Source organism: Lichenostomus cassidix, chromosome 2, assembly GCF_008360975.1.
Source record: "Lichenostomus cassidix isolate B80296 chromosome 2, HeHo_3.0, whole genome shotgun sequence".
NCBI classification, from domain to species: domain Eukaryota; kingdom Metazoa; phylum Chordata; class Aves; order Passeriformes; family Meliphagidae; genus Lichenostomus; species Lichenostomus cassidix.
The window spans coordinates 105,784,286-105,812,143 of NC_139482.1; the positions used below are offsets into that span (position 1 = coordinate 105,784,286).

Sequence of the window (27,858 nt, forward strand, 5' to 3'; positions counted from 1 at the left end):
TACCTCTTCAGTTTGGGAGGGGCTGATTCTAGGCATTGGAGATACTTGTGGTGTTTTCAGCTGTGTACTGTTGCTGTCTGGAACAAGCTCTCTGTGGATTGACTGAATATGGTTTTGGAGTTCAGTTTCTGATTCAAACTTTACATTGCAACTAGAACATCGAGTCTTCAGTCCCCCTGCCTTGCTTTTGTTCTCAATGGAACTCAAGTTCTCATTTTGGCCCATGCCTTGTCTGTTACTGCTTGAAGGGATGTTGATACTTGGACTACCACTTTTACTGAGATTAACACAGCTAGCACACAGACCATATGGCAGACCATTGATGTCAAGTTTCACTAAATCCTGTTTCGAACGGAACTCCTTCAGGCAAGACGCACACTTGTACAGTTTCTGGAGATGCTGTGCGCGTCCTGTGGACTGCACAGCAGAACCATTTCCAGTTTTCTGCATATGGAACGTGCCATGGATTTTCAGTTCCAGCGTGGAGGTCACCGTCTGCATGCACACCACACATCGGAACCCTGTCAAGGAGTTCCTCAGGTCAGGGTGCATTTGGCAATGCTCTAAAAATTCCTCCTCACTCTGGAGGGGCATCTTGCAAATCCTGCAGTTTCCAGTGTCCAGGCTCTTACTATGTGTGACCTTATGTTCAGTAAGAGTCAGAAGAGATGGAAACCGCTCGCCACAGATGGGGCACATGTAGTGTTTCACTGGTCCCAAGTGTGTCTGCATGTGCTCTCGAAGCCCATTTTCAGAGAAGAATGTTCGAGAACACACATTACACTTGTAATTCCCTTTAATGAGTTCAGCCTTTTTCTTCACTATGGCACTTTCTCCAGGACGAATGTTGTGGTCTCGCAGCTGGTGATTTTGCAAGAGAGTCTCCATGGTGTAGGCTGCTCCGCAAATGTCACAGCCATACATAGGCTCAGATGTGTCCACATCTTCTTCACTGCCATCATGGCTGTTATGGGACTCCTGGCTATTTGTCAACAAGGTCTGGAGCTCCACTTCCTCTTTCTGAACTTGCTCAGATGCCCCATTCGTTCCACAGTTTGGAGTTTTTGTTTCAAAAACACAATGTTTTTCCCTCAAGTGCTTTTCCAGCAAGATGATAGCATGGAAAGCTTTGCTGCAGAACTTGCAGTTGTACTTCTTGCTGTGTGTAGTGATGTGACACTGCAGCTCCACCTCCGTACCAAAGGACTCACCACAGAAGATGCACTTGTGTACTTTGCCTTGGTTCTCCAGGTGGTTGTGTTTCACATGAAGCTGCAGGTCAGTCTCATTGCGGAAATCCCAGTTGCAAGATGTACATCTGTATACCTTCTTCTCATTGCTGTGCTTCACAGCCAAATGCAGCTGAATGGAGACTTTGGAGTCAAAAACCTCTTGGCACAAGGTGCAGCGGAAGAACACGAATGTATGCATGTCCAGTAGGTGTTTCTGCAAGTCATCCACAGAAGTGAACTGCTTGTCACAGCTTTCACAGATGTAGTAGGTTGAGGTGATCATGAAGTGAATGGTAACATGCTTCAGCAGTGACTCCTGGTTTGGAAATTCCTTGTTGCACTGAGGGCAGGTCAGTTTTGGCAGGACAGTGTCAAGATGTGTTTTCAAATGAGTCTGAAAACCATCCAAGGAAGTATACTTAGCACCACACTGATTACAAATATATTCCCCAGCAGGACGAGGAGGAGCACCTCCAACTGCCTGCATCATCTTTAAAGAGGTCTGCTCAATGGTTACAGGAGATAACGGACTCATGGCTCTGGACTTTTTCCCATTGTGGATGTAATTCAGCGCCAAAGGAATGTTCTTATGGTTCTCCTTGATATGCTTGTTCAGTTTAAGAACACTATTAAATATCGGAGAATTGGTACAGTAAGAACAAGAATACACTTCCACCACTGGATCTTTTGGGGTTCCGAGCACAGGAGAACCAAAACGAGAACTGCTAAGATCACAATGAACTTGTCTAATATGCTCTTCCAGAGAAGAATCTGTAAGAAATCCCATGTAGCAATGGGGACAAAAGAATGCATTACTGTCCTTAGCAGCAGGGTTGGCAAATCCATGAGAACATCGGATGTGCTCCTGAAGGGTGTTGAGGTCATTGAACACTTCAGAGCAGAAGTTGCACTGGTACACCATGGCAGGCATGGTAGAAACAATCAGTGCTGGGTCTGGAGCTTCATGGACTTGCTTAAGATGTTCGTTCAGATTGTAGAGAGATGGCAATACCTCCAAACAATACTGACAGATATGGGCTTGTTCGGGTTTATCTAAATGCATAGTTTTCAGGTGTATCTGCAACACTGCAAGGCTGGAAAACAACTGCTTGTTGCAATAAATGCAGCTATAAGTAACTTTTGCCTGTTTACTTGAAGGACCAGTGATATCTGGCACTTGCTGAGCTGCCCGCTTCCTTCCACGACCTTTTGGTATAGGAGGAGCTGTTTCCACCATTGTTGAGCTATCCACCGAGAGATTCGAATCTGGAGTAGTGCTAGAGACAGAGGTGTACCCCACAGTTACCAAAGATGGGCTGTTGCTGTGGTTGCACGACTCTGGCTGCTGGTGACTGTCCATGTGGCTGTACAGCTCCTCCACAGTATGAAAGTTCTCAGAGCAAATGCTGCATGAATTCTTCTTCTCACCATTATGAACCTGCTCCATGTGATTTACTAGGGACGTTTCCTCTACAAAGAGTTCATGACAGTAAACACACTGAAGAGCAGATCTGTCTTCATTAGGGGAACACTCAGGGTGACATTCTGCAATGTGCTTCTGAAGATCTTCAGGAAAATCAAAGCCTTCTTCGCACTGACTGCATTTCTGAGTGTCTTTCATTTTCCAGTCCTCCATCCGGGAAGCGGACTGGGAGCCATCTTTGTTCCTCTCGTGGACCTGCATGTGTCCATGCAGTGAACTAGATGACAGGAACCCACGTCTACAAATGGCACACTTATATGGCTTGTTGGACGTATGAGTCTTTAAGTGAATTTTAAGATGATCACTCCTTGAGAACGCTGCATCACACTCACTGCAGTGATACTTCTTGTCTCCTGTATGAAGCTTTATGTGGCGGTCCCTGCTCCGTTTGTGTTTGAAGAGACGGCTGCAATACGTGCATTTGAAAGGGAGCTTGTCACTGTGACTTTGCTCGTGGTGCTTTAAGTAGCTGAGGCGGCTGAACGATTTGTCACAGAACTGGCATGGATAGGGCAACCCTGGGCCTCCCTCCTCTTCTCCAAAATCACAGCCTTCTCCATGGCTCGGGGAAGTCTGGTCCTTGCTAGAAGGTGATGATGCTGGCCATGAGCAAGAGGGGTCATCCTCAACATCCACTCCGTCTGAAATGAGAAAGAAACATGCCCACAAGCTTAATCCCAACAGTTGAAAGGAGAGAGAAAATGCATATGAATAACACAGGACTTATACTCCTAAATAGCTAAACCATTGAAGTCAGACTAGGATATTTCTTACACTGATATCCAACAGTTTCAAGACCACATTTATTTTTATCATACTGCAAAACATTAAAAGTTATTAAATAGTTCCGTGCCTATATTAACTTTTTATTGCTTTTTTATCATTCTTTCTCAGTTGCGGGATATGTATTATGCATTGACAACTTTATTAAAATGCAGATTTTAATATATTTAATGTTTCTTTTGTATCCATTGTAAAACTATTTGCATATTATGTGAGCATCTGAAGAGTCAAAGGAAAGGAGAAAATATTACAGAAATCCTTTAAAATTAATACAGTCAACCCACCTGCCTAATATTTAATGAAAAGATTCCCCCTGATTTGCCACAGGTTTGTGATTTTTTTTCCCTTGAAGTTGATTCTGAACACAGAAATCTTTTAAAGGCTATTTCTGAGAGTGACTTGGGTGTTATTCTAAACAATAATAGGAAAAATTACAGGGGAGGAACAGGACAACAATAAAAACAGAGATGTTTTCTCTAATAAAATGCAACCAGATTTCTCCAATAATGATACAATTCAGTTACTGAAAGCTGGCAGCTGGATCATTAAATGTTCAAAACAAACTAACAAACCAACAGCCAGGATCAAGGAAAATGAGAAAATGTCATAAGGGTCAGCCATGAACAGCATTTTTTTTTTTTAAGTTCAAGAGGTTGCCCACCATTTCTTCCTTTTTGCAAAGGCCTCAGCCAGCTGAACTTCCTCAGTACAGCAGAACCTGTACTGTGAGGTGATCACAGACAAAGCAACTTGTGAAAAACTGGAAACAGGAAAAATGATAAACATTTATGGTAAAAGCTGAAAGATTTATGAGTTACAAGGAAAAGACAAAACAGAAATACTGGCCAGATAATAAACGGACTAGTTATCCATGGTATTACCTCATCTCTAAACAGGGAAAGTTGTAAATATTTTTTTCAAGAGATGTCCTGTACAGTTTTTGAACCTTCTGTTTTAAACGTAGACTACTATGCTGCAATTATTATACTTAACCTAAAACTTCTTTAAAATATTAAAAGAATGTTTGAAAGATCACTCTACATCAAATAATTCTTCTATTTTTTTCCAGGGGCGATGCTTGAGGTTTTTTCCTTTTAGAAGTAAAACTGACTACAGAAACACTACAGAAAAAGATAGGACAAACCCCTTGAAAAATATGGTTCTTAAGGTATTCTTGCAAAGCAGTAAGTTTCTTAACATCTTCAGCCTTCTCTCAAGAAATTTACTACAACAACACATAAGTTAGAACTTGCCTATATTATATAAACAAATTCCAAGCCTGATTACTTTAAGGTAAAGAGATTTTACTAGATTATCAACCTCTTGCTTATCCACAGGAAACAGATGAGGATTCATTCCTTTCCTGCATCTAGAAACTGATGACAACGCCATCTCACTATCAATGCCAGATGGCAACCATCTAACTCTGAGAAAACAACCAAACACCATTGCTGGATGCCTGCCCATTGACACAATGCTTTTCAGGATAAGTTGGAAACTGCATGGGTTTTTGTCTTCTTGTTTACGTCTTGGAGAGGAGGGTTTCACAAATTAAACATACCTTTTGCGCACACACACACACACATGATATACATCTGTAATTACCTATATACAAATCTGCACTAATGGTATATATTTAAATAACAAAATCAAAGCCTGGCCTGAGTGCCATATTTTTGAACTGAAAACAGTGCTGTTTGTTTTTCAAAGCAATTGAAACATAAAAATCCTCCCTTCCAGTAAAAGTACTGTCATCTGCTAAAATGCTTCCCAATGTGCAAAGTTCCTTATTGTCATACACACTAAATAAAACTAGTCAGGTGAGTTTTTAAGATGGTACATTAATGACTGCAATATTCACAGGAGACTTTTAATGTAAATCTGTGTACTGCCCTTTAAAATTGCTGGGTTTGACTCTGAAACTGGAAATTATCAAAACAGTGCAACAAGCATTTACGGAAAAATATGTTAACATTTTCTCCAGTTTTAAATTTTATTATAAATGCATCTTTCCAGCTAGGTCTTTTAAATGGGAAAACCTTTTGTTCTTTAAAAATCCAATATATTTCTGACATACACCCACTGATGGCAGATAAACAGGAATTTATGTCAAGCAACCGAGTGAAGAAAAATAGTCTGTGACTGTCTAGGCAACATATTTCATAACCAAATTTAGTATTAAAATGTATATCCTACAGAGAAATTATATATTATTGTATAAATGTTTAGAGGAATATATAGTAAGTGTCATAAATAGTGTACCATCACTGACATAGCAGTAAATCACTTCCTTTTTGTGGCTAGTGTCTGCCCCTTTTTTACCTATTATACAACTATTCCCCCCGGCTCATGGATCCCAGCAGGCAGTCGAGCCGGCAGCAGGGTCAGGATCAAGCATGGAATGTGACCATGGCATAAGCAACGGCAGCCCCTTTTCCCCACCCAATTCTTCTTGTTTGCTTGGGAGTCTCGTCAGCTTTTATGCATGGGTAAGGAAAGCTGAGGGGGAAGAATGTAACTATAGCACAGAGACAGTTCTTGCTTTCCAGCCTGCAAACACAAATGTGTGTCACTTTGCCGTTGCGTTTTTTAATCTGAGCCCATACTAATTCTACAGAGCAATTCTCTTTGTGCAAAAAAGAGGAGAGCAAGCCACTTACAAGTCAGGCATGTCCTTTTAACTTGAGAAGTAAAAATATTTCAATCTCTCAGAGCTACAGAAGAACCAGCAAGGCAGGGGGAATTCCGCAAGGCGGAGGACACAACAGGATTTTCCTGAGTACGAGCCTAACAATGTGGCCAACACACTTTCCCGACTCCCCCCACCCCCTGGCATGGTGGGGCAGGGGAGAGCCTGTGTGGAACGGTAACTGGTGGCCAGCTGGCCACATGCTCTGGAGGGATTGACCCTGGGCTGTGCTCACACAAAGAGCTCCAAAGCCAAGCCCTTCAGCTCTCAGTGACCCACAGAAAGGCTTTTGGAACTGTCCTTCTGCAACAAGGAAAATGTTTCACTGCAGTGACTTTTGCTGTGCAGACTCCAACCTGAACACTGGGAACATTGCGTGCAATTGACTTATGTGCCAGCTGAGCTCAGGGGCTGTGTAGGAATGGATCTGGGGACAGCAACCAAGAAGGAAACCTGGACTAAGGGTACCTACTACCACAGCAGGACATGTGTCATGGCAATGCCTGTCCTGTCATCTCCCCATCCTCCCCCACAAGGGTGCTGCCCCATAAAATTAAGGTGCAACCACTAAGAGCATCTCCCTCAGAATGGTAGTGAAGCACAACTTGCTGCTCTGTGCTGAGGCTACTCCACGTGCACAGGCACAGGGTGAGCAGGCCTGGGCCCTCAAAACTGTGATGGAGGAGATGAACTGAAGGTCCCTGCAGCAAGCCAAATGCTTGGGATGCAGACTCTAGTCCTGTTTTCCCAGTAGATCTCACCACAGAGCCAGCTCTGTGTTGGGGGTAAAGTTTCCCCTGCTGGTGGGGGAAATGGATTCAAACCTCTTTTTGCCCACCACTCTCTGAGAAAATACAGTTTGCTGCTACCCTGCACACAGCTGCCTGTATATAAATCTGCAGACACCTACAAACTGAGCTGTATGTCAACATTACAAATACTGATCTTTAATGTTAAAACAAGCTGTTTTAAAATACTCTGGACCAAATTCAGATGCACACATACAAGTTCCCAGGAGTGGTACATGCCTATCTGAGGGCAGAATAGGGCTCCAGGCACTTGACAGAGTGTTTATGGAGTTTTAAAATATATTTTCTGTATTGACCTTTTTTTTTTTTCTTCAGCACTCACTAAGTGCTACTTACTGTAAATGCCTTTTTTGTGTTATGGCAAGTATTCTGAGTTTCAATGTGATGCACTTAACATGTCCATGTAAATTTTTAATTTTTGGAACCAGTCACTTCACACTCGCTGACTCTAAGAAAGCTCTAGCACTCTCAACCAAAAAACTTTGCTGAAAATCAGCTACAAGGCCTAAAAGTCTATTTAAAGATGCAAATGTGTGTGAATAGTTAGTGCAGATGTTTTTCTACACCAACTGTACTTGCTGAGTTTCACCATTTCCATAAAGCACATTAAAACAAGTGTGTGAACACTCTGAGATGAAAGTACCAAGCACTCCTGAGACTTCCAGTGGAAAGTAGAGCTGCCTGACTTTTCTCCAAGCAGACAGGAATGCCCATGATTCAGCAGCCTGAGTAAATAAAAGAGGTCCTTATTTCCTAATTTTGCTGGCTGGCCACACTGCAGCAGTCTCTGTGCTGCTGCCAAAGGGGATGCAAAACTGGAACTACACCCAGCAGCTGAAGGACTGTCTTTGTTAGCCAGCCAGGCCTTCCTGACCATCTTCTGGCAACAGAACTACCGTATCCTGCAAGGAAGACCTCCATCTCAGGCTTGATAATTCTCTAGTCTGTCTAATAGGACGAAATAACAAATTTAGCCTGGTCTGTGTTGGAGGAGGACAGCTGGAAACTCAGTTAGCAGCAGAATAACACCTGTTCAGTTGTATTGATGGGGAAAGTGCTCACTAACAGAAAAGTGAAGCAATACCAGAAGGAGTTATCCCATGAAAGGGGGGGAGGAAGGGGGAAGCACCAGAGCACAAAAGCACCTCTGTGGACTTAGCAGCCAGCCACTCATGTACAAACCCCAGCAGATGCGAGGTCTTAAAAGTGATCTTACCCCTAGTGCTGCTGACTGAATTAACAGGACTGCTTCAGAAAGATGTTACTTAGTCACCAGGAAGGTCTGTAACATACACATGCTTTTGCTGGAGTAGACTTCAGGGCACTTGCTTTATCATGGCTTATTTTTCTGTATGATTTAAACATGCTTTTGCTGCCACTAGACAAATGGCCACATTCCTAAAGCAAATGTCAGCTAACCTTTATGTGCCACAATACATAGGGGTCCTCTGATAGAACAGAATATACAAATATGAACAAATTAATATTTTCAATACCCTGAAAGCAGCAGTTTTCCATTTTCCCCATTTTGCTGCTCAAGTAACTGGGGCACAGACAAACTGGAATGCTTTGCCTCAGGTTACAAATGTAATCTGTGCAAAGGAGGAAACAGAACCTACATCTCCCCGGTATGAGCCATTCCTGCAAGAAAAATTCTTTCTCCCCTGAAACACAGAGCTGGCAAAATGCTTAAGCTGCTGAACTCGACCAAAGAGAAAGCCCAGAAGTTTAGCTGGACAGACAACCCCCAGCTCGAGGTCCTGCTGATATGTTCTCACTACTTTTCTCCCATAACAGCAATGGCAGACTGGTCACACAACGATCCCCCGGACCCCATCAAAAGTACTAAATAGCAAGGTTTCTTTAACAGGTACAAAATAACAAGTTACACAGGATGATAATAGATACTAAAAATGAAAAATCAAGTGTACCAGGCAGCAGCACATAAACCTGTGTACTCCATACTGCCACAGGCACACAGATTGTGAATGCACATATATGCATTTATGCATTGGGTTGTTATGAAGTTATTATTTGTTGTCCTACCACCAGTGAAATACCTGTTCATATGCCAGTGCAGAGACTTATATGTGCTGCCTATTGAAAGGAATGGAAAACTCATATAAATGTACAGCTTCGCTAATTTACCAGACAGCATGCCACAAGGTAGAATATGATTTGTAAGAAAGGAAGAACTAAATAGCAGGTAGGTAGGTAGATCAGTTAACTGGATGTATGATAAGGCTCCACAGTTTTAAATCCTTGCATTTTTGTGCAGGTAATTGAGCGGAGTGGTTATTATATATCATATAGTTTAGTTGTAATGGCCGTTTCAGGTTTTAGTGCTGGCCACATTTTATATTATTACCACCACTAATTGTCTGCAGGGCTACCCTGAAAATGAGATAAGGAATCTTAGGGGAATATGCAGGTGTGAATAAATAGCAAATGAAGAGGTTAGATATTGCTGAAATAAAACAATATTGTGCTGTGTGCTGTATAGATCTAAATAACTAGAAGATCAAAGGACAGTGTTTAAAGATTAACATGACTTCAGTGATGGTCTAACATACATGTCACTGAAACAAGCTACAGTTTTGAAGGTTTTCATAGAATTCGAAGACATGACCAGTCTTTAAAATCACTTTAAATAAAATATACATTATTACATAACATTCTCTGTTTACTTTCAGTAAAAATGTACACAGTTTTGGAAAAGCTGAAACTTTAATATAACCATCACATTTTTTCACATCAGTGACCCCACATTAAACTCACTCATTTGTCTCATAACTTATTAAATGGCTTGAAAACTAATACTATGTAATGGGCATTCAAAAGAGAAATGTGAACTTTAAAAATTATTTATAATTTACAGATGTTTTTTAAAATCTATCAATATTTCAAAAGTGCTTTGGGAGCACCAATTAAACGTGTTAACATTTAGATTACTGGTGGAGAAACATACAGGGGTTCCTGACCAAAAGAACTGAGACAGCTGTTAGGGAGGTTTCCCCATTTTAAATTTCATAACCAGAGGAAAGGCAGCTCCTACAAACAACAAATAAGTCACTTTAATACCTCACAGGAAAAACCTGCTTGCTTTTATAAAATGCCTTTAATGCCTACATAAGTAGTTAACATTCCTGTATTGCTCTCCTAAGGTAACCTAAGGCTCCAGCTCCATTATGTCTTCTTCAGAAGACATATTACCATTACATATGTAAAGAGGAGCATAAATGTTTTCCTTGATTGTTGCTTAAAGTTCATTTGAACAGACGGAGCCCAATGAATTCCATCTTCTGCAGCCAAATTAAAGAAAATGTGAGCATTTCATATTCTGCTCCACCCTTCAAATCATACACAAAACCCAATTTGCAACTAGAAGAAAACAGAGCTACCCTTCTGCTTGTTTGAGGAAGCTGGTATTTTGTGCCTCTATAGGCAAAGAGAAAGCTTAAGTAATTTTCCACACTCCTGTACATATAACTGATGACAGTCACCATCCTCACAGCTTATTATAGTGCTTTACATAATTGGGAATCGCATGTCACACAATTAATTTACAGGGGTTGTTTAGTTGTGACTATACAAGCACTAAGCGATTCAAATTAGCTCATTTGTCCACTGCTTAAATGTGACAAACACATTTACACTGTATTTCTTCCACTGCTAAGTTGCTGTTTCTCTTAGTCGTTGTTTTTGTTTGTTTGTACAGTATGAGTCAGAGACCACCAGGCTTGTTCCATCTGAAGCTAGGGTCAGGAAAAAACACCCTGAGAATAACTGCATTTAAAATCAAGATAATAGCAGAGCAAAAGCCCATTCAAATACCCCAGCAAACTTGTACATAGTAATGATCTCCTAAGAACTTGTATATTAACAACCTCATGTACTAGAAGTAGTGATTCAGTCAATCAGGTTTTTGCTAGAGAATAATTATTATAATTTGTTGTGCTGATAACAGTATTTCTACTGCTTATTAAGAACAGCAAATGACTAGGGGATAACAGTTCAGGGCTCCTCACTGGACTCCAATATTTCCCTCTGCCTTCTGTTTTCACTGGGTCGTGCTCTCCCCCAGGCAACACCAGGAATAGGACCAAAAGCCCTTTCCCTCCGGTCTTCCCCCACACTGCAGCTCCTTTTGAAAGCCACAGAGACAGCAGAGACAGTCCCTGCAACGCAGTCCAAATCAAACTTTTAAGATATATAGGTATTAAAATGAGCTTTCTTTCTTTCCCAGATCACAATATAACAAGTGTGTCTTAAGTCAGACAAATTTCCTTATTTCTCTTTCCTTCCCAAAATCAAATGATCCAGAAGATCAGACCCCAAGAGCTGAAGAAGACCCTGCTTCACAGCTGCCCTCTAAGTCCTCATTCCCACATAACTGCAGGATCCTGCAGGGAGAAGGGCAGGCTGTCAAAACCTCCCTAGCTGGAGGCTCAGACAAAAGATGGAGCCCCTGGGCAGGATTTGCAAGCAGAAACCCCTGAGATGTCAAGCACCACCTTGGGTCCTGATTTGATTGTCTCCCTTCTTTCAGTTAATCTAATCATGAAGTCCCCCATTTTTTATTATGTATGCCTGTCCGTCCCACTTGTGCCTGCATTTCAACCACCCCAATTCTCTGCCTCATTGCCTTTAGATCAGAGCAGCAACAGCAAGACAGTTAGGAGGGGGCTTATCTAGGACAGAGAAAAGAAGGCAATGTGTGGAGAAGCAAAATAAAGAAATATAGGGTAGAGAGAAAACCCAGGCAAAGATATCTAAAAATCTTTTCAAGCAAATGGAAAGTAAAAGGAAATTAAGATCAAGCAAAAGCAGTGTAGGCAGTTAACGCTTTCAAAAACACATCAGTGTTATTTTACAGTGTGCTAGAATTAAATACAGTAAATAAACACAGAACTGCTTATTTCTTAGAATGACAGAAATGTGGTGGAGGTCTTATTTACACAGGTGAAAACTCCTGGACCTAGATCTGCAAAGGGACCTAGGTGCCTCCAGGAGCCCAAGAAGCAAAGAAAGCAGGATTCATGGGGCCCTGGGGGGGAACCAGGAAAAGGTCTGCAGCCTCGCAGCTTGGGCACTCAGCTGGGAAAGGGGAGTACTGGGCTCTTTATACATTAAAGAGGCACTGGATAAAAACAAAAATAAACTTAAGCACCAGTTCCAGACTAAATGAGTGTCCTTCTCCACAGGTTAACAAGTTCCTTCTCAAATGTGCTCCTACCAGTCCTATGAATAAGATACTCTTTCCTTCAGCATGCCCAGCTTCCAGAATGGACCTTTGCACAAACTAAGACTCTCTGCTCAGAGGCAGGAAACATGGCTTTGAATACCCTCAGGATGCTCAGGGAATTGAATCAAGGGCTCATGCCATGTAATACTTTAGCTACTCAGCCCCTAGGTAGGGAACACAGAAACAGGAATACAGCACTTTTTGCTGAAAGTGCCCAACAAGTCCTGGGCTTGACTCTCTATGCATCAGGGTGCTGAAAGGCACCAGATAACCAGATGCTCCCACTAGGATGGTCTGCACAAATTGTCAAACCAGAGCAACCTGAGAAATTTGCATGAAAAGAAGTGACTATCAAAGTAGGGTAAACCCAGGGAGGTAAGTTTTGGATAACCAATTCTATTTAGCTTCTGATAGCCCATCTACATCCCATTTTAGGCTCTCTTCTTTTAGATTTGACTGTTAGTGCAGATGTGCTGCACAGCTGTTAAAAAAGATGTCCTGGAGCAAAGATAACCTTGTTTTTTTAAACAGGATGGCAGACAAATGCTTACACCCAATCTAGTACAGCACAGTCACACTGGGGGCAATGGGCCTTGGGTACCTTTTCAATGCAGTCAAAATGCTGTGTAAGACAGCCCTTTCTTCCTGACCCTCATTCTCACCAGGTTGCTTGAATGGGAACACATGTGGATGTCTATGCCATGGGATGGTACAGGTTGGCAGGTGTGCATGGCTTCCATTAATATACAGGTGGTCTAGCCTGTAAGGGAAACTAATAAATTTCCCATTTCACAGTGCTCAGAAGACTAAATCTTACCATGAAGATATCACATGTAAACTGGCACACCTACTGTCTTCTTATCTTGCAGAATATCAGTCCCTCAATGTGGAATTCTGCAAGGTAAGTGTTGCATTTCAAATATGAATATGCTTCACTCAGTCCTTTTATGTTGATATAGGTTTTTTTGGGTGATTAAATTGTTTTTTTAAAAAAGGTGAAATTCTTTGTAAAAGGCAGAATTTTCCTTCTCTTCTGTATAATTTTCACTCACCAAAGCCTGCTGAAACACACGATTAAGTGGCTGACATAGAGGCCTCTCCAAAAATAAAGAGATCGCCACGTTGTTAAAGCCTGTATCTAAAACAACCCTTTGTAGCTTCCTCAGTGTAGAATGGAAGCCCAGTGTGAAATATAGTAAATTAAGCCTTTTGCTGTCAGAGCTCGAAATAAGGGCAGAGCAGAATAGCGGCTGGATTTGAAATTATTCTTTCTTTTTTTTTATTGGCTTCATTTACATCCTGTCTAAGGTCTTCTGAGCAGCTCAAGGTGTCTTATCTCTGGCTACCAGGGGGTATTTTGCAGTCAAAGCAGTTAATGTACTTTCTCTCTCTCTCTCCTTTTTAAGGCCATCTTATCAGACAGATCTCTTCAGGCTGAGGAGAACCCATACTTATCAGTCTGTACACTCTATTGACAGCTCAGTGCTGCGAGGGACAAATGAAAGCTTAGGGTAGAGAAAGATCAGTTAACCTGTTCCACTCTCAGTTTAGACTAATCTTTGGTTTGTCTAACTCCAGGAAACACTGTACATCTTTTCTGTGTTTACTTGGACAACAGAGGCAGGCACACAATCACATCATCGGTTGCTAAATCTGGAGCACAGGTACAGCCACTGCAATAATCCCCCCAGGGCAGTCTGCCTGTTGACTTGTGAATGTGAGCAGCGCTCTACTGACCTCCAGCAACTCCTTCTCCAGGTGACCTCAGGGGCAGTGGGCTGTTCTGGAAGCATTTGAGAGTTTCCAGGATTGCCCAGTGAAGCAAAAACTGAGGGCTGCATGGACTCACAATTTGTGAGCCTTCCCCCCTGAGTAAGGAAATGTGTGCACACTTCAGAAAAGAAAAGTAATCCCACATATAGTCGAAATGTAATGAGGATGAAAGTGAACCTGAAGAGAATCCTGCAAACTTGCTCTGGGATCAGAAGATAAGGTGAAGAGCTGTTTATTTAGACTGCTCCTTCATATCTTACCTGGAAAAATTTTACAGTATGATGTGATTGGTAACTAAGAGCAATCAGCCCTACTAACTGGTATCTCTAAAAAACATACAAGCCAGCTTTCTTCCTGACCACAAAAAAAGATATGAATGGCAACACTCCTCTTGTCCTTTCTTTTCACAGTTCACAAGAAATGAGCCAGGTCTAAAAAGCTGCAGCTGCTGCTACTGCTACTGAAAAATCATTCACCATAATTTCAAGTGAAAAAAAATCTTATTGTAGATTGAGCCTTGTGCCGTTCCTGCTTTCTACATTTTTGTGTTTATTTTTTCTCTCCCTTTTGTGTCCAAACACTTCATGAGCACTTTTTATTAATGATAACCCTAGACTTTCCCTGCAGAGAAGGTTCACTATTAATTGTCCATTATCTTGGTGAGTCAGCACAAAGGAGAGGGGAAGAAATTCTCATCCAAATGGTTTCACCTCCCTCTCTTGAGAGTGATGCCCTTGTCAGGGCATTAAAGACATGAAAACCTGCCACTTATCAGAATTGTGTTTGAATCGAACTACTGTCCTTGAAAACAGTAGACACCAGATACCATCAAAATAAGCCACATTGGCAGATCCCGTTCCACTGTGACTTAGGAAACCTTTATACAGCTTACATATGCACTTGCAACTGTGTATGGTGGGTAGCATTACAGCCATATTTTCAAGTAAGAAGGGCATGTTCTTTTCCATTTTATAAAACAATGAGCATATTAAAAATAGCAACTGCCATAATGAAGAAAAGTTGGTTATCATCTATGTTAAGTCTCTAGATACCATATTAAAATGTGGGGTAGTAGCATGTACAGATTTTTTGCGAGTAGAAGGAAGAAGATACAGATGACATTTTTTGTGAAACAGTTTGGAAGACTTCAACAGTTTAAATAAGCTTGAGGACACACTTGAATGTAAACTCATTGCTGAACCAAATCGTAAATTTTTTAATTACCTGACATCACCAGTTCTTAATAAAACATAATTCAAACCTATTGAAATGCTGAATTGGCTTGCTAGAATGAAACAATATTTTAAAGAGGTCTTAAGTAAGTCTATTAACCTGATCAGAAATGGAGGACAAAAAAAAAATAAAAAGAAAGAACAATCAGTGATTTTCCACGTTTTTCAAAAAGTCACGACGAGAAGGAAAAAAAAAATCAAAAAAGTTACGCTTTGCTTTTAACAAGTAAACAAGTGTACAAATTAATTCAGAGAGCTGTAATTTTGAAAATTTTCTATGTTTAATGTGCACTGCAGTTAAACTACTTTTTCTGTACAAATTAATTTACTGCATCAGTGATCGATGTTTATGTTTAGGCAATTTTATTTCTCAGTATGGTAAAATTAGACCTAATAGTTGCAACCTGTTATGTCCAATCTGTCACTGAAATTCAAATTGCCCTTTTTCCTATTATTCAAGGAGTAATTTGCAGGAATTAAAGCCATCTAAAACCAGAAGACAGACAATTCTCTGTAAGGATTCAATAGCCTGTGTCATCAACCTGCTCTAGAAAGCAGTGGCCCTTCCTCAGCAGAACCACTGCTTTCATTTCCTCCAGCTCAGAACATTTGCAGCCTGAAGTGCCACACAAGGCACAAATGTCTGAAGACAGCAGAGGATTGTGTCACTCCTTGAAGGGAATGTAAGGACAATATACATTTTGAAGCAGTAGAAATAGCATTAAAAGCCAAGAGAAAGACACTTCTCTCCATTCTGTAATTGTTTATGTTCAGACATTTTCAATTAGTCATCCTTCTATCTACAGAAAATAGATTTTGTTCTTCATCTGGGACAAGTTAGTTATTGCCATCTTGTTCTTGTCAGTGAAGCACTCAGCTCCCACCAACAACCATTATTTATTACTTCCAGCACTGAAATATACGTGTCAAACTTTGTTTACTACCCTTTGCCTTATTTTTCCTCACTTCAAGTGAGATGGCTGTGCTATACACACCAGATTATTCCCTTGAATCTCCTGAGGCTTCTTGAAGCCTAAAAGACTCTTTCACATCTTCCAGGGTTTCTTACATGTTTTGATCACATTTAAATTTCTGGATGGGATTTTGTATGCTGTTTCTGCACTCATTTACATGTTCTATTCTTAAAAGCCTAACAACAATCCTTCTCACAATTAAGAAATATATACTTACTCTCCTTTCCCTTCTCACACATCCACTTTTATCTTTAGTTTTATTTTTCTCTGTGTTTATGTTTGGGAAGGAGAGACTCACTTTTCTGACATACACAGAACAAATACTTTACTTTCCAAATACCAGCCTGCATCAAAGTTTTTGGTCTTGTTGGTGATGGATGAAATAGAAAGAGTGAGATGAGAGATAAAGTTGATTCTGAGGAGATTTTGCATTTTTTCCAGTCATCTCGTTTTACATTCTTTCATAAATTTTAAAATTACAAGTAGGCTCACTTCTTGGCAAGATTGCTCAGTTCACCAAGCTGATAAATAATTTTGCTACTAGGCTGCACTGATTAATGTGGATTAGTCAAGTGATTAATAATTGTAATGTTTTGCAGGACCAAGCTGCCCTAAACAACTTGGGCTTTGATAGTGTTTTACAAGTGGAACTTCCTTAGATGGATGATATGTAACTTCCTGGATTCCCAATGCTCAGCAAAGTGGCATGACCTTACCCCTGGGTTCACTCCTCCGTTTTAGTGCCCATAAACCATTTTCAGATGACAATATTTGAACTAAGACCCTTGCTTTTTGTACAGCACTTGGCTGCTATTTCCTCTTCCTCCTAGTTGTTTGTTTCATTCCCCTGGTTGATGTTATCAGACTCACCTCAATGTGAGGTAAAACACATCTTTTTGTTGAGTCCTGTGCAGTTCCTAAAACAAAGACTGAACTTCTGCTGATGCTGTGGCAGCCCACATAACACAAATAACAACACCATGTACACGGGCTGGGCTATGTACATAACCGCTAAATCATTTGTCCAGGATGGAAAACAGACACTTCAATTCTAGTGCTTGAATTTGAAGCACAGACCATTGTATTCCACGATTACATTTACATGCTTCCTCCCGAAGTGGCCAATGAACCAAATCACTATTTATCATCTATTGTACAAGATTTCCTGACTCTGCTTGTGTTTAGACTCCTGTTTTGCTGATACTGGACTTCACAGTATCGTCAGTCTCCAAAGGAGCATATAAAAGCACAATCTATTCCTAAGACTGAATAGCAGGCTCTGTGTTAGGTAATGCATTGGCCAGTAGGCTGCACTTTCTTGCTAATTACAGTGGAAGTTTTCTCTTAAAGAAAACATGGCATAGCAAATGGCATGGAATCAGCTTGCTTTCTAATTGGAGCTTTCTTTCTAATTCTCTCAGTACTAAGTTTCCCCATAAACACATTCTTCTATATTTGGATACTGGATTTAACCCTCATACAAAATAAGACTTGACACAATGATATATTTATTTGATCTTTTCTAAAGCACCAATTGCAAGCCAAGTAGCATAAAGAGCCAAATGCAAAACAGTAAAAGTAGAAAGCAAAATCTAATAGCATGTTACAATATGCTATACACACAGAATTCAAAAGGGACCTGCCAGCCCCAAAAGATTCAATTCCTGACTAGTTAGAGGAAAGAGAAAAACAAAAGGGTAGCAGATGCAAAAACAAAGGTAGGGAGCCCATAAAACAGTCATGGATAGGCCAACTGAAATAAACAGGGCTTGCAGCTTGCCTTAAAGGCAGCCAGCAAGGGGCTCTGGCAGGGAGTTCCACAGCCGAGGACAAGAAAGACTTGCCTTCGGCCTGTGCCTGACTCAGCCCAGGGAGAGAAAGCCATGTCCAACCGTGAGCAACTGCCAGACAGGGACATGGAGTGCAAGGCTGCTGCCCAAGAACCAGGGGATTAAAATTTGAACAGCTACATGGACATGGTTGTATTTTTTAATATATCAGTTTTCCACCCCAAAGAGGCTCCGGATCAATTTCAAGGGAAACAATTAGGAGCACATTACAGTAGTCTAGCCCAGATGACTGCAGTATGGTTTTTGTCCAAGATAAATAAGCAAACTGTTCAAATAAGCTGGAAATTCATCACTAGGACGCAGAACCAGTGCCCTTCTTGCTGGGGAAGGAACAATGCTGGTCAATAATACTCCCAACATGTATCCTGTACTAAACTGAAAATGTGTCTCTCCACATCCCAGAACACCAGAACACTTCCTACTTCTTTATCTCAAGCCCATTAAGAAGGCACCCCCAAGGCATACTGTCTAAATATTTCCCCCCCGCCATTTTCCACAGCCTTGTAGACATTGTGCTACCACCAGTTTCACTCCTCTAAAACCTGTCTACTGCAGGCATATGTTACGTGCCTGCAAATATACTGCAGACCTCCTGTAAGCAAGTTCAGCTCAGAGCACACCAAATGAAAATATCACATATTGCAATGTCTCCAGACAGCTAATGGAACTGCAACCTCTAACTCCCCTGATAACTCACAGCCCACATAAAGACAGGGAGGAAAAAAAAAAAAGAGAGATGCAATGGAAGACTGCCTTGTGGAAAAAAGCAAATACTCATCTTGGAATAAGGTATTACCCATTTGGTCCAACCATTTAATTGCTCTTGGCGAGATGCCAGTTTTGGGTCAGCTCCTTGGATACCTGACAGGGTCTGCAGTCATGGGACAGGAGCCCTCACCCACAACATGGACACAGTGGCAGCTTGAGGAGCGAAGAGCTGGGGAGTGAAGGGTACACTAAGAGCATCCTGACCATCCGGAGGAGCCAGGAACAGCTGTTCCTGCCGAGCTATAGTCCCAACACAGGGTCACTTCAAAAAATTGGTAATCTGGGCAGAATCATGCTGTGGACTGGATCTGGCTTGCAGGACATTTTTTGGACCACTATGTATCAACTCCAAAGCAAAAGCTCTTCTCTGGCTTTTACTGTGGCAGAAAAAAAAGCCTTTTTTGTGGCTTTTTATCTCATGGGCATAATCCCAATCAAAACAATCTGAAATGCAATCAAGACAATTAGTTTTTTTATTCCTTCTGATCCTAACATGACTGCAAAGGAGACAGATAACCTTCCGGTCTGATCTTCATCTTCCTGGCAAAAAGAAATATGAACAACATCAGAGGAGACAATTGCTGACTTTGTACCAACATGCAGGCAGCCTATACTAACCAGGCAGCCTGTAACAGGAAACATTTCCAGGAATTTTACATGTGTTTTTATTATGGCAGGATCTGTTTTCTTGGTTTTATACAGCCATGAGCTGGGATTTTAGAATGCACTGGTACAACATTCTCTCTGCTGCTTAGAGAGTGGGATGGCTGAAGAAAAGCTGCATTCTCCCTGATTTTTCTACATAACTATTTGGCTTTTGTTCCTTGGCTCTAAAATCTGCTACTTTAGCCCAGGCTTACCTTCCCCACATTGGACCATTTCATTTCCACAGAAAATTTCTAGATCTCTTTTGTTATTTGACACAAATTACTGCCTCTGAAATATTTTAACTTGCTGACTTCCTTCACAATCTAAAAACTGCGTTCCTCTGAAGAGGCAGTTTGTATCAACTCAAATTCTTTTGTATGAGGTAAAGAGAGTATGTGACCCTAACTTAGCTTTATCATGAGTTCCTAGTCCTATTAAGTGAAGATTTTAATCCTATTTGATCATCTTCATAAGCTGAACTATGTTCATCCCTATCCCCATGCATTTAATGGCAGAAAAGCTAATATTCCGTGTGTTGCAGGCATGATATACTGGTGATGTACTGAACACACTGAGGAAACTTCTCGCAAGACATTTATACCAAGGAAATACTACCAGACACATCCAAGATAGAGAACGACTGGCAGAAAAAGAACTGGCCAACCTTTTGAACACTAGGCTATTTCATCTGACTTACATTAACACATATACTAAAATCCAAAGTCTTAGAAGAAAATCCTGGCCCAGCTGAAGCCAGTGGAATTCTTGCTATTAACTTTAAATGGGATGAGCATTTTAAGCTTTGGACTGGATCTGGTTAGAAGTAGGGTTTAAGAAAATCAGACTTATTGCCTGGGAGTATAGTGGTAATATTCAAAACGAATGAGCTATATTACTTGGGTTCATGAGGAAAATACAAAGTGAAAATTATGGTAACTTTTCAAGGTTTATTAACTCAAGTCCCATAGCCTCGAGGGGATATTTCCATCTGCCCTATTTATATGCTACCATGACAGTTCTTGCTCTTCAGTAAGTTACATTATAAAACTCTTCGTATTGCAGGATTTTTTTAACTTCCCACAGACATATATTTTCAGCAAAATCACACTGTGATTTTATTTTAAAACAATTAGCTCTAAACCATTTTTTAACCAAGTACAACTACTTAAACACTAACTTGGATATACAAAATGCCTTCTGAAGTGACTACTTGGAAAGCTAACGTATATATGAAAAATAATGGGTATGTGTAAGTTTATATCGATGCAAAAATAAATATAGGTACATCCAAAAAGAAAGCTTTTCCTTCTTCCACAAAGACCCTCAGATGTAAATTACATCTTCAACTGATTCCTGATAAAAAATAAACTAACTCATATTTCTGAAGTCACTCTTCCAAAAAAGCCTGCAAGGTTAACTGAGCCACAGCTTGCGTTTCAAACGTGAGACCTCCTCCGAGGCAGCACACTGCTCCTGGCTCTGTCCCTGTTAGCTGACTGGCTGGAGGTATCTCACAGGGTATGACTACAGCATGACTCTCAGCTGGCCCAGCAGGATGATAAAGGAAATACAGATGTGAAAACAACATTTTTGATAACACTGATGGCCAAACTTTGCCTCTCCCATGGTTCAGCTAAAATGAGATGCACAGTGGTTCGTTACATAGTAGGATGTCAAGTCTCAGTGCATTCAGGTGTAGGTAGAGTAACTTCTTAAACTGCTCTTAATGGCCCTGTCACAGGCACATGAAATACTTGTACATGGTCTGTAAAGAGCTGCTTGATCATATGGCATCGCTCCCCACTTCCAGATGTGACTGCCTTGAAGGCTAATCGGCATGCATTGTTTTGCTAATCCTACATTTCCTTATTAAGAGTTGCTACAAATATTTATGGCGTAATGAAAGGCAGATAGATGGCTTGCAAAAGGATCAGAATTATTCCTGTGTACTCTCTACTTTACAAACTTAGTGAAGTTCCTGCTTTATAGCCAACTCTGGAGAACTTTCAGATGTCTCTCTCTAGTTCTTTTCATCTTTTCACCATTGCCCGACACTTTGACTAAGCTCACAATGCCAAGAGGCTCAAATTGTTTTGGTCAAGTTTTCAACACTAAATATTGAAAATTTCCTGTACTCCTCTACTCCTAATCAAGAATTCTTTGGCAAAAACTAACTTGTCATTTTCTACTGAAAAAAGTGCTGATCCACCATCTGAGTCATATTATCAACATTTTTTTTGGAGTAAGGTGTTCAATTGTTCAGAATTTGCCCTTTTATGGATTACTAACAATGCATGTGACTTCCTGAAATTAATATTAATGCTTTGTTTGCTGGCCCTCAGAATCAATTTTCTAACTGGGAAGAAATTTGTCTGAAACTCTGCTGACAACAGTTCTATTTTCTCTACCAAATTACAGACTTACATAGTTAAGTGCAGCATTATAAAAAAAGCAAAACAAAAAACCAAAAACCCCTCAAAACCTTACTGGCTTTCACTGAGGCCCTCAGTCGTCACACTCGTTGGATGTGCTAGGCAGCAGTTTCTTTTTCAGAGTTTTACACAGTTTTTGCTCAATTTACTTCTTAGATGTTTTTAAAGCATTCTTAAATTTAAGATGCAAGACTGTTTCTATGAAAGATGAGCCTCTGACAGGCTTGCTACTATTCTGTTGAAGATTTTGCTCTCACATTTTGGAGAGATGTAAGGTAACATAAAGAATTAGTCTACATCAGTCTTGTATCAGTGAACATTCATCAACTTCAAATATGTTACTTTTGTCAGATGTCAGTGTGAGACCTGTGAGATCAGATTAGGTATACAAAGATGACTTGCCATTTTATAAAGCTGTCTGAAAAGCTATTAGTTCTTAAAGACGTGTAGTTCTTGTAAAAACTTGGGTTCTTGAGCCCTTCAGATTGAAACATTTTATCAATATATATATTTAACCACTGTAGTAATTATTATTATCAACATCAGTGGCAATGAGGAGTAGACGACTTTGTATAGGTTTGGCTCTTCTCTCCCCATTTCCATTTACAACTGCCAAACTGCCCGCTCTGTTTCTTATGTAAAATTGCAGATGTCTTCTTATTAATCAAGAGCCTAATACACTCCAGATGAATAAACAACTTCAGCACTGCAGCATGTACCTCACTTTTTAAACCCAGGATTTATTGGAGCGGCCTGTTCCAAGTACTCTTAACTTAAAAAAGATGGTTTATTGTTCCTCGCTTCTACAGCAGGGGCCTAATAAATGCGCTGAAACTACGTCTTTGTCCCTTTGCAACCTAGTATTCAAAGAGATTTCCAACCCTCCAGTGTAACATTGTCCAAATCCTTTGAAACCATAAGTAGTTGCTCAAACTCAATCATCCAAATACAGAAGACTCCATATGGAACAGAGGGCCAGGCAATCCCTCAGCCAGCAGTGCCTGGGCTGCAGTGGTGGATGTTCACTGCACCCCCATGTCCCACCGTACAGCAGGGGAATGAGCTTCTTTCCTCCAAGGCCCATTAGCAAGGAGAACATACAGCTCCCAATATTTCCCTCCCATCACGAAAGAAAAGAGCAGTTTAGGGCAACTCATTGAGTTGAGTATCAATTCACTGATATAGTGTGTTCCCATTGTTTTGCTGCAGACTTAGCCTGTAGCCCGGCTAATCAAAATTGGTTTAAATATTTCTATTTAAAATTGAAATCTTCCACAGCCAAAACTGTTCTGTGTACTTTAATTTACATTCTCTAAATTGGAGAAAAACAGATCCTTTCTTTGTAATCATGTAGAAACAGGAAAAGGAAATAATAATTAGGTTTTTAAAGCATATATTAACTCATGGATTGCTAATTTTTTAATTATTGTTTCAAAATATTGGCACCCTCCTTAGAACTTCCAGATTACTAATGTGCTTGCTAATATTGAACTGCTAAGGGTGGTTCTATTAATAAGATGTATGTATATAGAAAGCTGGAAAAAAAGTAAAGGTTATAATATTAGCATACCTTACTCATTTTTAATTAAAGAATTAAAAAGCCCAGTCTTTGGGGGGTTTGGGAAAATAGTGTAGCCAAATGAGACCAATTAACTTCATTAGCTTCTGCAAATACCTACTTTTCCGGCACATTTCTGTTTTTCCATCTGCTTCACAACTACACATGTCTACAAATTAACATTTTATTTATGATTTAAGGTTCCAGTTCATAAAAATTAGGCATTCACTGCACACAGTTTCCTGTATTTATTGAAAAATCGCTAAATTATATGTCTTTTACTCTTCACTCTATTTTTTCCTCTGAATGAAAAAAGCATACAGCTTGCAACTGCAAAACAACTGCAGCCCAAATCAGGGTTGAATGCTCAAAGTGGAAACACTGATACTACAATAGGAACTGCAAGAAAATCTACTTTAAAATGAGAGTTGCAAAAATTCAGAATAAAGGATACGATACAAGTGTCATTAAAATGCCCTATTGCTACCTCTGAGTTTCATGAACATTTTCTTGAGCCAATTGTCATTGGTTAGGAGTCAGATAAGTCTCATCACACACAGCATCACTTTTGTTCTCAACCATTCAGCATGCTGTACAGAATGGACCACCAAATCTCCTGTACCTTTCTCTTAGGAAGAGTTTTGCAATGGTTATTAATGTTAATGCAAAAAGTAAATTGATTATTACAGTCATTTAGCAGTAAAGAAGATACATTTACAGCTTTGATATCAACCAAACACACTAATTTACCTCAACCTCACCATCATTAAGCATTTTATTTATGATTATACAGCAACTTTGAGTGTGAGCAGCTTTAATGGACAACAAAATCTTCTCTAATGAGTCATACTAATAATATACTTTTAGAAAAAAGCTATATTTTTATGAGTTGGATGAAGGGAGCTATTAGGATTGTTTCACTCTTTCTCTGGATGTCCAGAGATGTCTGCTTCTGATTTTGCTTCTCGTGTAGGAAAGTCAGCAATCATGGTTCAGAAAGGCAGCCCACCATATGAAGAACCAAAGAAGGAGAAGGAAATATTAAGGGGGCATTTTAAATTTAAAGTACAAATTCCTGATATTTCTCATAAGCCACTTGTTTAGTTTTTTTGTTTTGGCTACAAAAGCATTTTCTATTTAGTTACTAAACTGTGATCCTCTAGGTGAGGTGAAGCCAGGGAAATCACTTCCTTTCTTACCTAAAATACTGGGAGAAGAGAGTGAAGTGTGCCTGTGAAACACTTCCACAGGAGGTCCCCAAAATAGCTTCATTTGCAGGGTGAAATCTAATGCCACTGGCAATATCCATAAAGCTGTTCCATGCCAAATCTCAGCAGGCTGACAAAGCTCCCACTCTAGCCAGCAGACACCAATGGAGGCTCTTCACTGGGCCCTCCATCTCCATTCTTTCAGCATGGGCGTGGTTCCACAGTGAGGAGAGCTCAATCTCACCTAGAATGACATTCCTTACGTTTTTATCTCCCATCCTTCACTCTATTTGGGACATCTACTTCCTCAGTTAAAGACTGCCAAAAGCAGCGACAAGGTGTCCTGGCCACTCTGCCTCTTAACTGAAGTACAGGCAGCTGACCACGCAGCTGGAACAGGAATCATCAGCATGCCAACATAAAAGGCAGAACAGGCTGGCAGTACTCATTAAGGAAGGGCTTTTCTGTTTCTCTCAGACATGAAATTTACTGGTCTTCTTCACAACTACTTCAATCTGACTGAGCAAGTCACTCTATATATCTGCTCAGAATACACCATTTTGTTGTCTATACGTTGCTCTGTAAGACCTAAAGTTCAGGGCAGTAGCAGAGAAGGCTAATTCACTAACATGAAGTTCACCAGAAGTACTCTCTCTACGCAAATGAATAAATGCATTTACTTCCCTACACTGCCACTTTTCACATCCATGTCATCATCACTGCACTACATCTGTCATCTCAAAAAGCAACCAGCAGAATCTAATGGAAACCCAAACTTCTCGCCGAGCTTTGACTTGAGAAGATGTCTGCAACCTTCCTGTTCAGCAAGGATAGACATGGAGTGCCCAAATGCCTCTGTGTGCCTCTTATTTTTATTTTTAACCCTTCTAATAATCAGAAACTGAACTTCATGGGTGTTGGCCTCATGGTTTTGAGGAACATGTTTTCCTCCTTCCCAGATGCAGAACAGACAAAGCAAAAGCACTGAAGAACAGGCTAAATCAAAAGTCATTCCTCTTCATTCAGGATGCTGAAAAACCTTGCATTTAACTAACTCAAATGTAACTTTGTGACTGGCAGAAAGACTAGCCATCAGAACTCCAGCATAACCACCAGGACATCTGAGCAAACTGAGAGTATAAACTACAGGAAGTGGAGCTGCTTGGAAGAGACAATTTAGGCATTGCAGAATACCTAGAAAAATATTATTACACTTGTACCTTGTGACCAAGCCTAGAAATTTTTTTATTGTCCTCCAAAATATTTTATATATTTTGTTAAACAAAGGAACAAATACATAACATTCTCTTATTGCTACATACGAGGTACACAGATGGGTACCTCTGCTAACATCCTCCTACTCAAAACCAGTACATAAATACATTCAGTCATGCACTGGCCAGCCAGTTGGCTTATTTCTTAAATTTTAAATTTTGCATTAGGTTATTAAAATATAAGATGAAAATATTGCAAGTAATAAATATTTATTTATTCAGGCTATCTGAAGATATAAAACTGATTTTAAGTAATGGTGTTGATAATAAAGCAGCATGAAATCTATGTTTGTGATGTTCTATGTACAGGACAATGCTTTTATTTCTTGTTGGATTTGTGCAGATTCTACAAACTAAGAAAAGATGAATACAGAAAAGAGACAAAGCCTAGGGAGGTAGGGGTGGGTGATAAAAGAAATTCCAGAGGTTATTGGAAAGCAGATGTAAGCATACTGGTAAATATATTTTTTTTTCCCACAGACAGATTTCACAGCTGGGATTTAGATGATTTCCTATTCAATTTTTTACCCATCAGCAAGAAGATGATGGTATGATAGAAATGTCAAACCAGACCTCTCTCAAATGGATCCATTCCACCTACGCTTTAATGCCAATTCTCTCCTCATGCCTCTGTATTTCCCGTTTCTGCCTCAAAGCAAATTTGCACTGCTTTTTCCAAACTGGTCTTTTGAATGGAAAGGAATTAAGAGAATTAAGAGCTACAATAGTAAAAGGCGAAATATACAATGTAAACATTCATTTGCCCCTGGAATATTTGGGAAAGGATATAAAACATATGCAAATCAAGGTATATTAATAAACACATTCATTTAACATAGCTGTTCATGGAAGCCCCTTCGATCCATGCACTCTTGATACCCATCTTTCATCTCATGCCCTTCTGAATGATGAAGTGAGTACTATGTAATAAAATCCACATGGGAGTCCAGAATACATGTTTTTCTCCTCTACTCCCCCAATTTTAAGTTATATACACTTTTCAATCCATTTTTCCCTAGCTTTTCAGCTCTATGATTACAAACCTTCATCTTACAACTCTGTCATATTCTTCCCGCTAACTCTCATCCCCCACTCTCCCTTTTTTTCAAGTACCCCCAAAGGTATATAATAGAATGGTAGCACACATTAAAAAGTGGCTAAAAGAACTGTATTAGCACAGTGAAAACTCCACATAAATGTTATGCAAATTTGTTATGAATCAAACCTGCAGTGCAAATTTACTACATCGCCAAATGATTATAAAATAGCGATTTGTCTTGTATACATTTTTAATGTATTCCAAACCATTTATATTAGATTGTCTGTTTCTGTTAGTCAGATCATTCAAATTTTTAAGTGCAAAGTAAATATAAAGTGCTACATTTTCAATAATATGCAGTCACACCACATACTTTTCTTGCTTTCTACCTCCACTGTGGTCCAGGAACACATAATAGCTGTTTTTTCCCTAGTTATCTAATCATTATACTAAATGCGAACCTGTTTGCTATTACTTTAACATTTTACAATTATGATTGCAAGAGCTACTCTCAGTGTTCTAGGAACAATTGTGAATCTTAGAAGCTAATGGCGTACAGCTCTTTAAATTTAATGTTTTGTATGTGCACACAAAAAGGAAAAAGGGAAAATGAGCTTTAATATTTTTGCTTAGTTGTATACAAAATTACATGCATCTGGAACACAAACATAAATGTATTAACTGTATACCTACTACTTAAATTCTATTTTTTGTTCAGCTCCTGCATTTGGTGATTTTTAACTGGGCAAGGTTAGTTCTATTGCAATTACTCTGTTTCTCTGTCCCTAAAAATAACATATCTGTGCACTGTACTTCTTATTGCTCACTGTGCATTTCCTTTGTCAAATGAGACGATGGAAG

The 27,858-nt window shown here is 39.9% G+C and overlaps 1 protein-coding gene across 1 annotated transcript in view; it reads right to left on the bottom strand.

The window, feature by feature from the left end:
* ZNF521 (zinc finger protein 521) overlaps positions 1-27,858 on the bottom strand; it is a 229,360-nt gene that overhangs the window by 134,270 nt on the left and 67,232 nt on the right. The window contains exon 6 of the mRNA XM_085049847.1: positions 4-3,356. Within this exon, the coding sequence (XP_084905973.1) occupies positions 4-3,356 (3,353 nt within the window). The remainder of the gene's footprint in view (positions 1-3; positions 3,357-27,858) is intronic.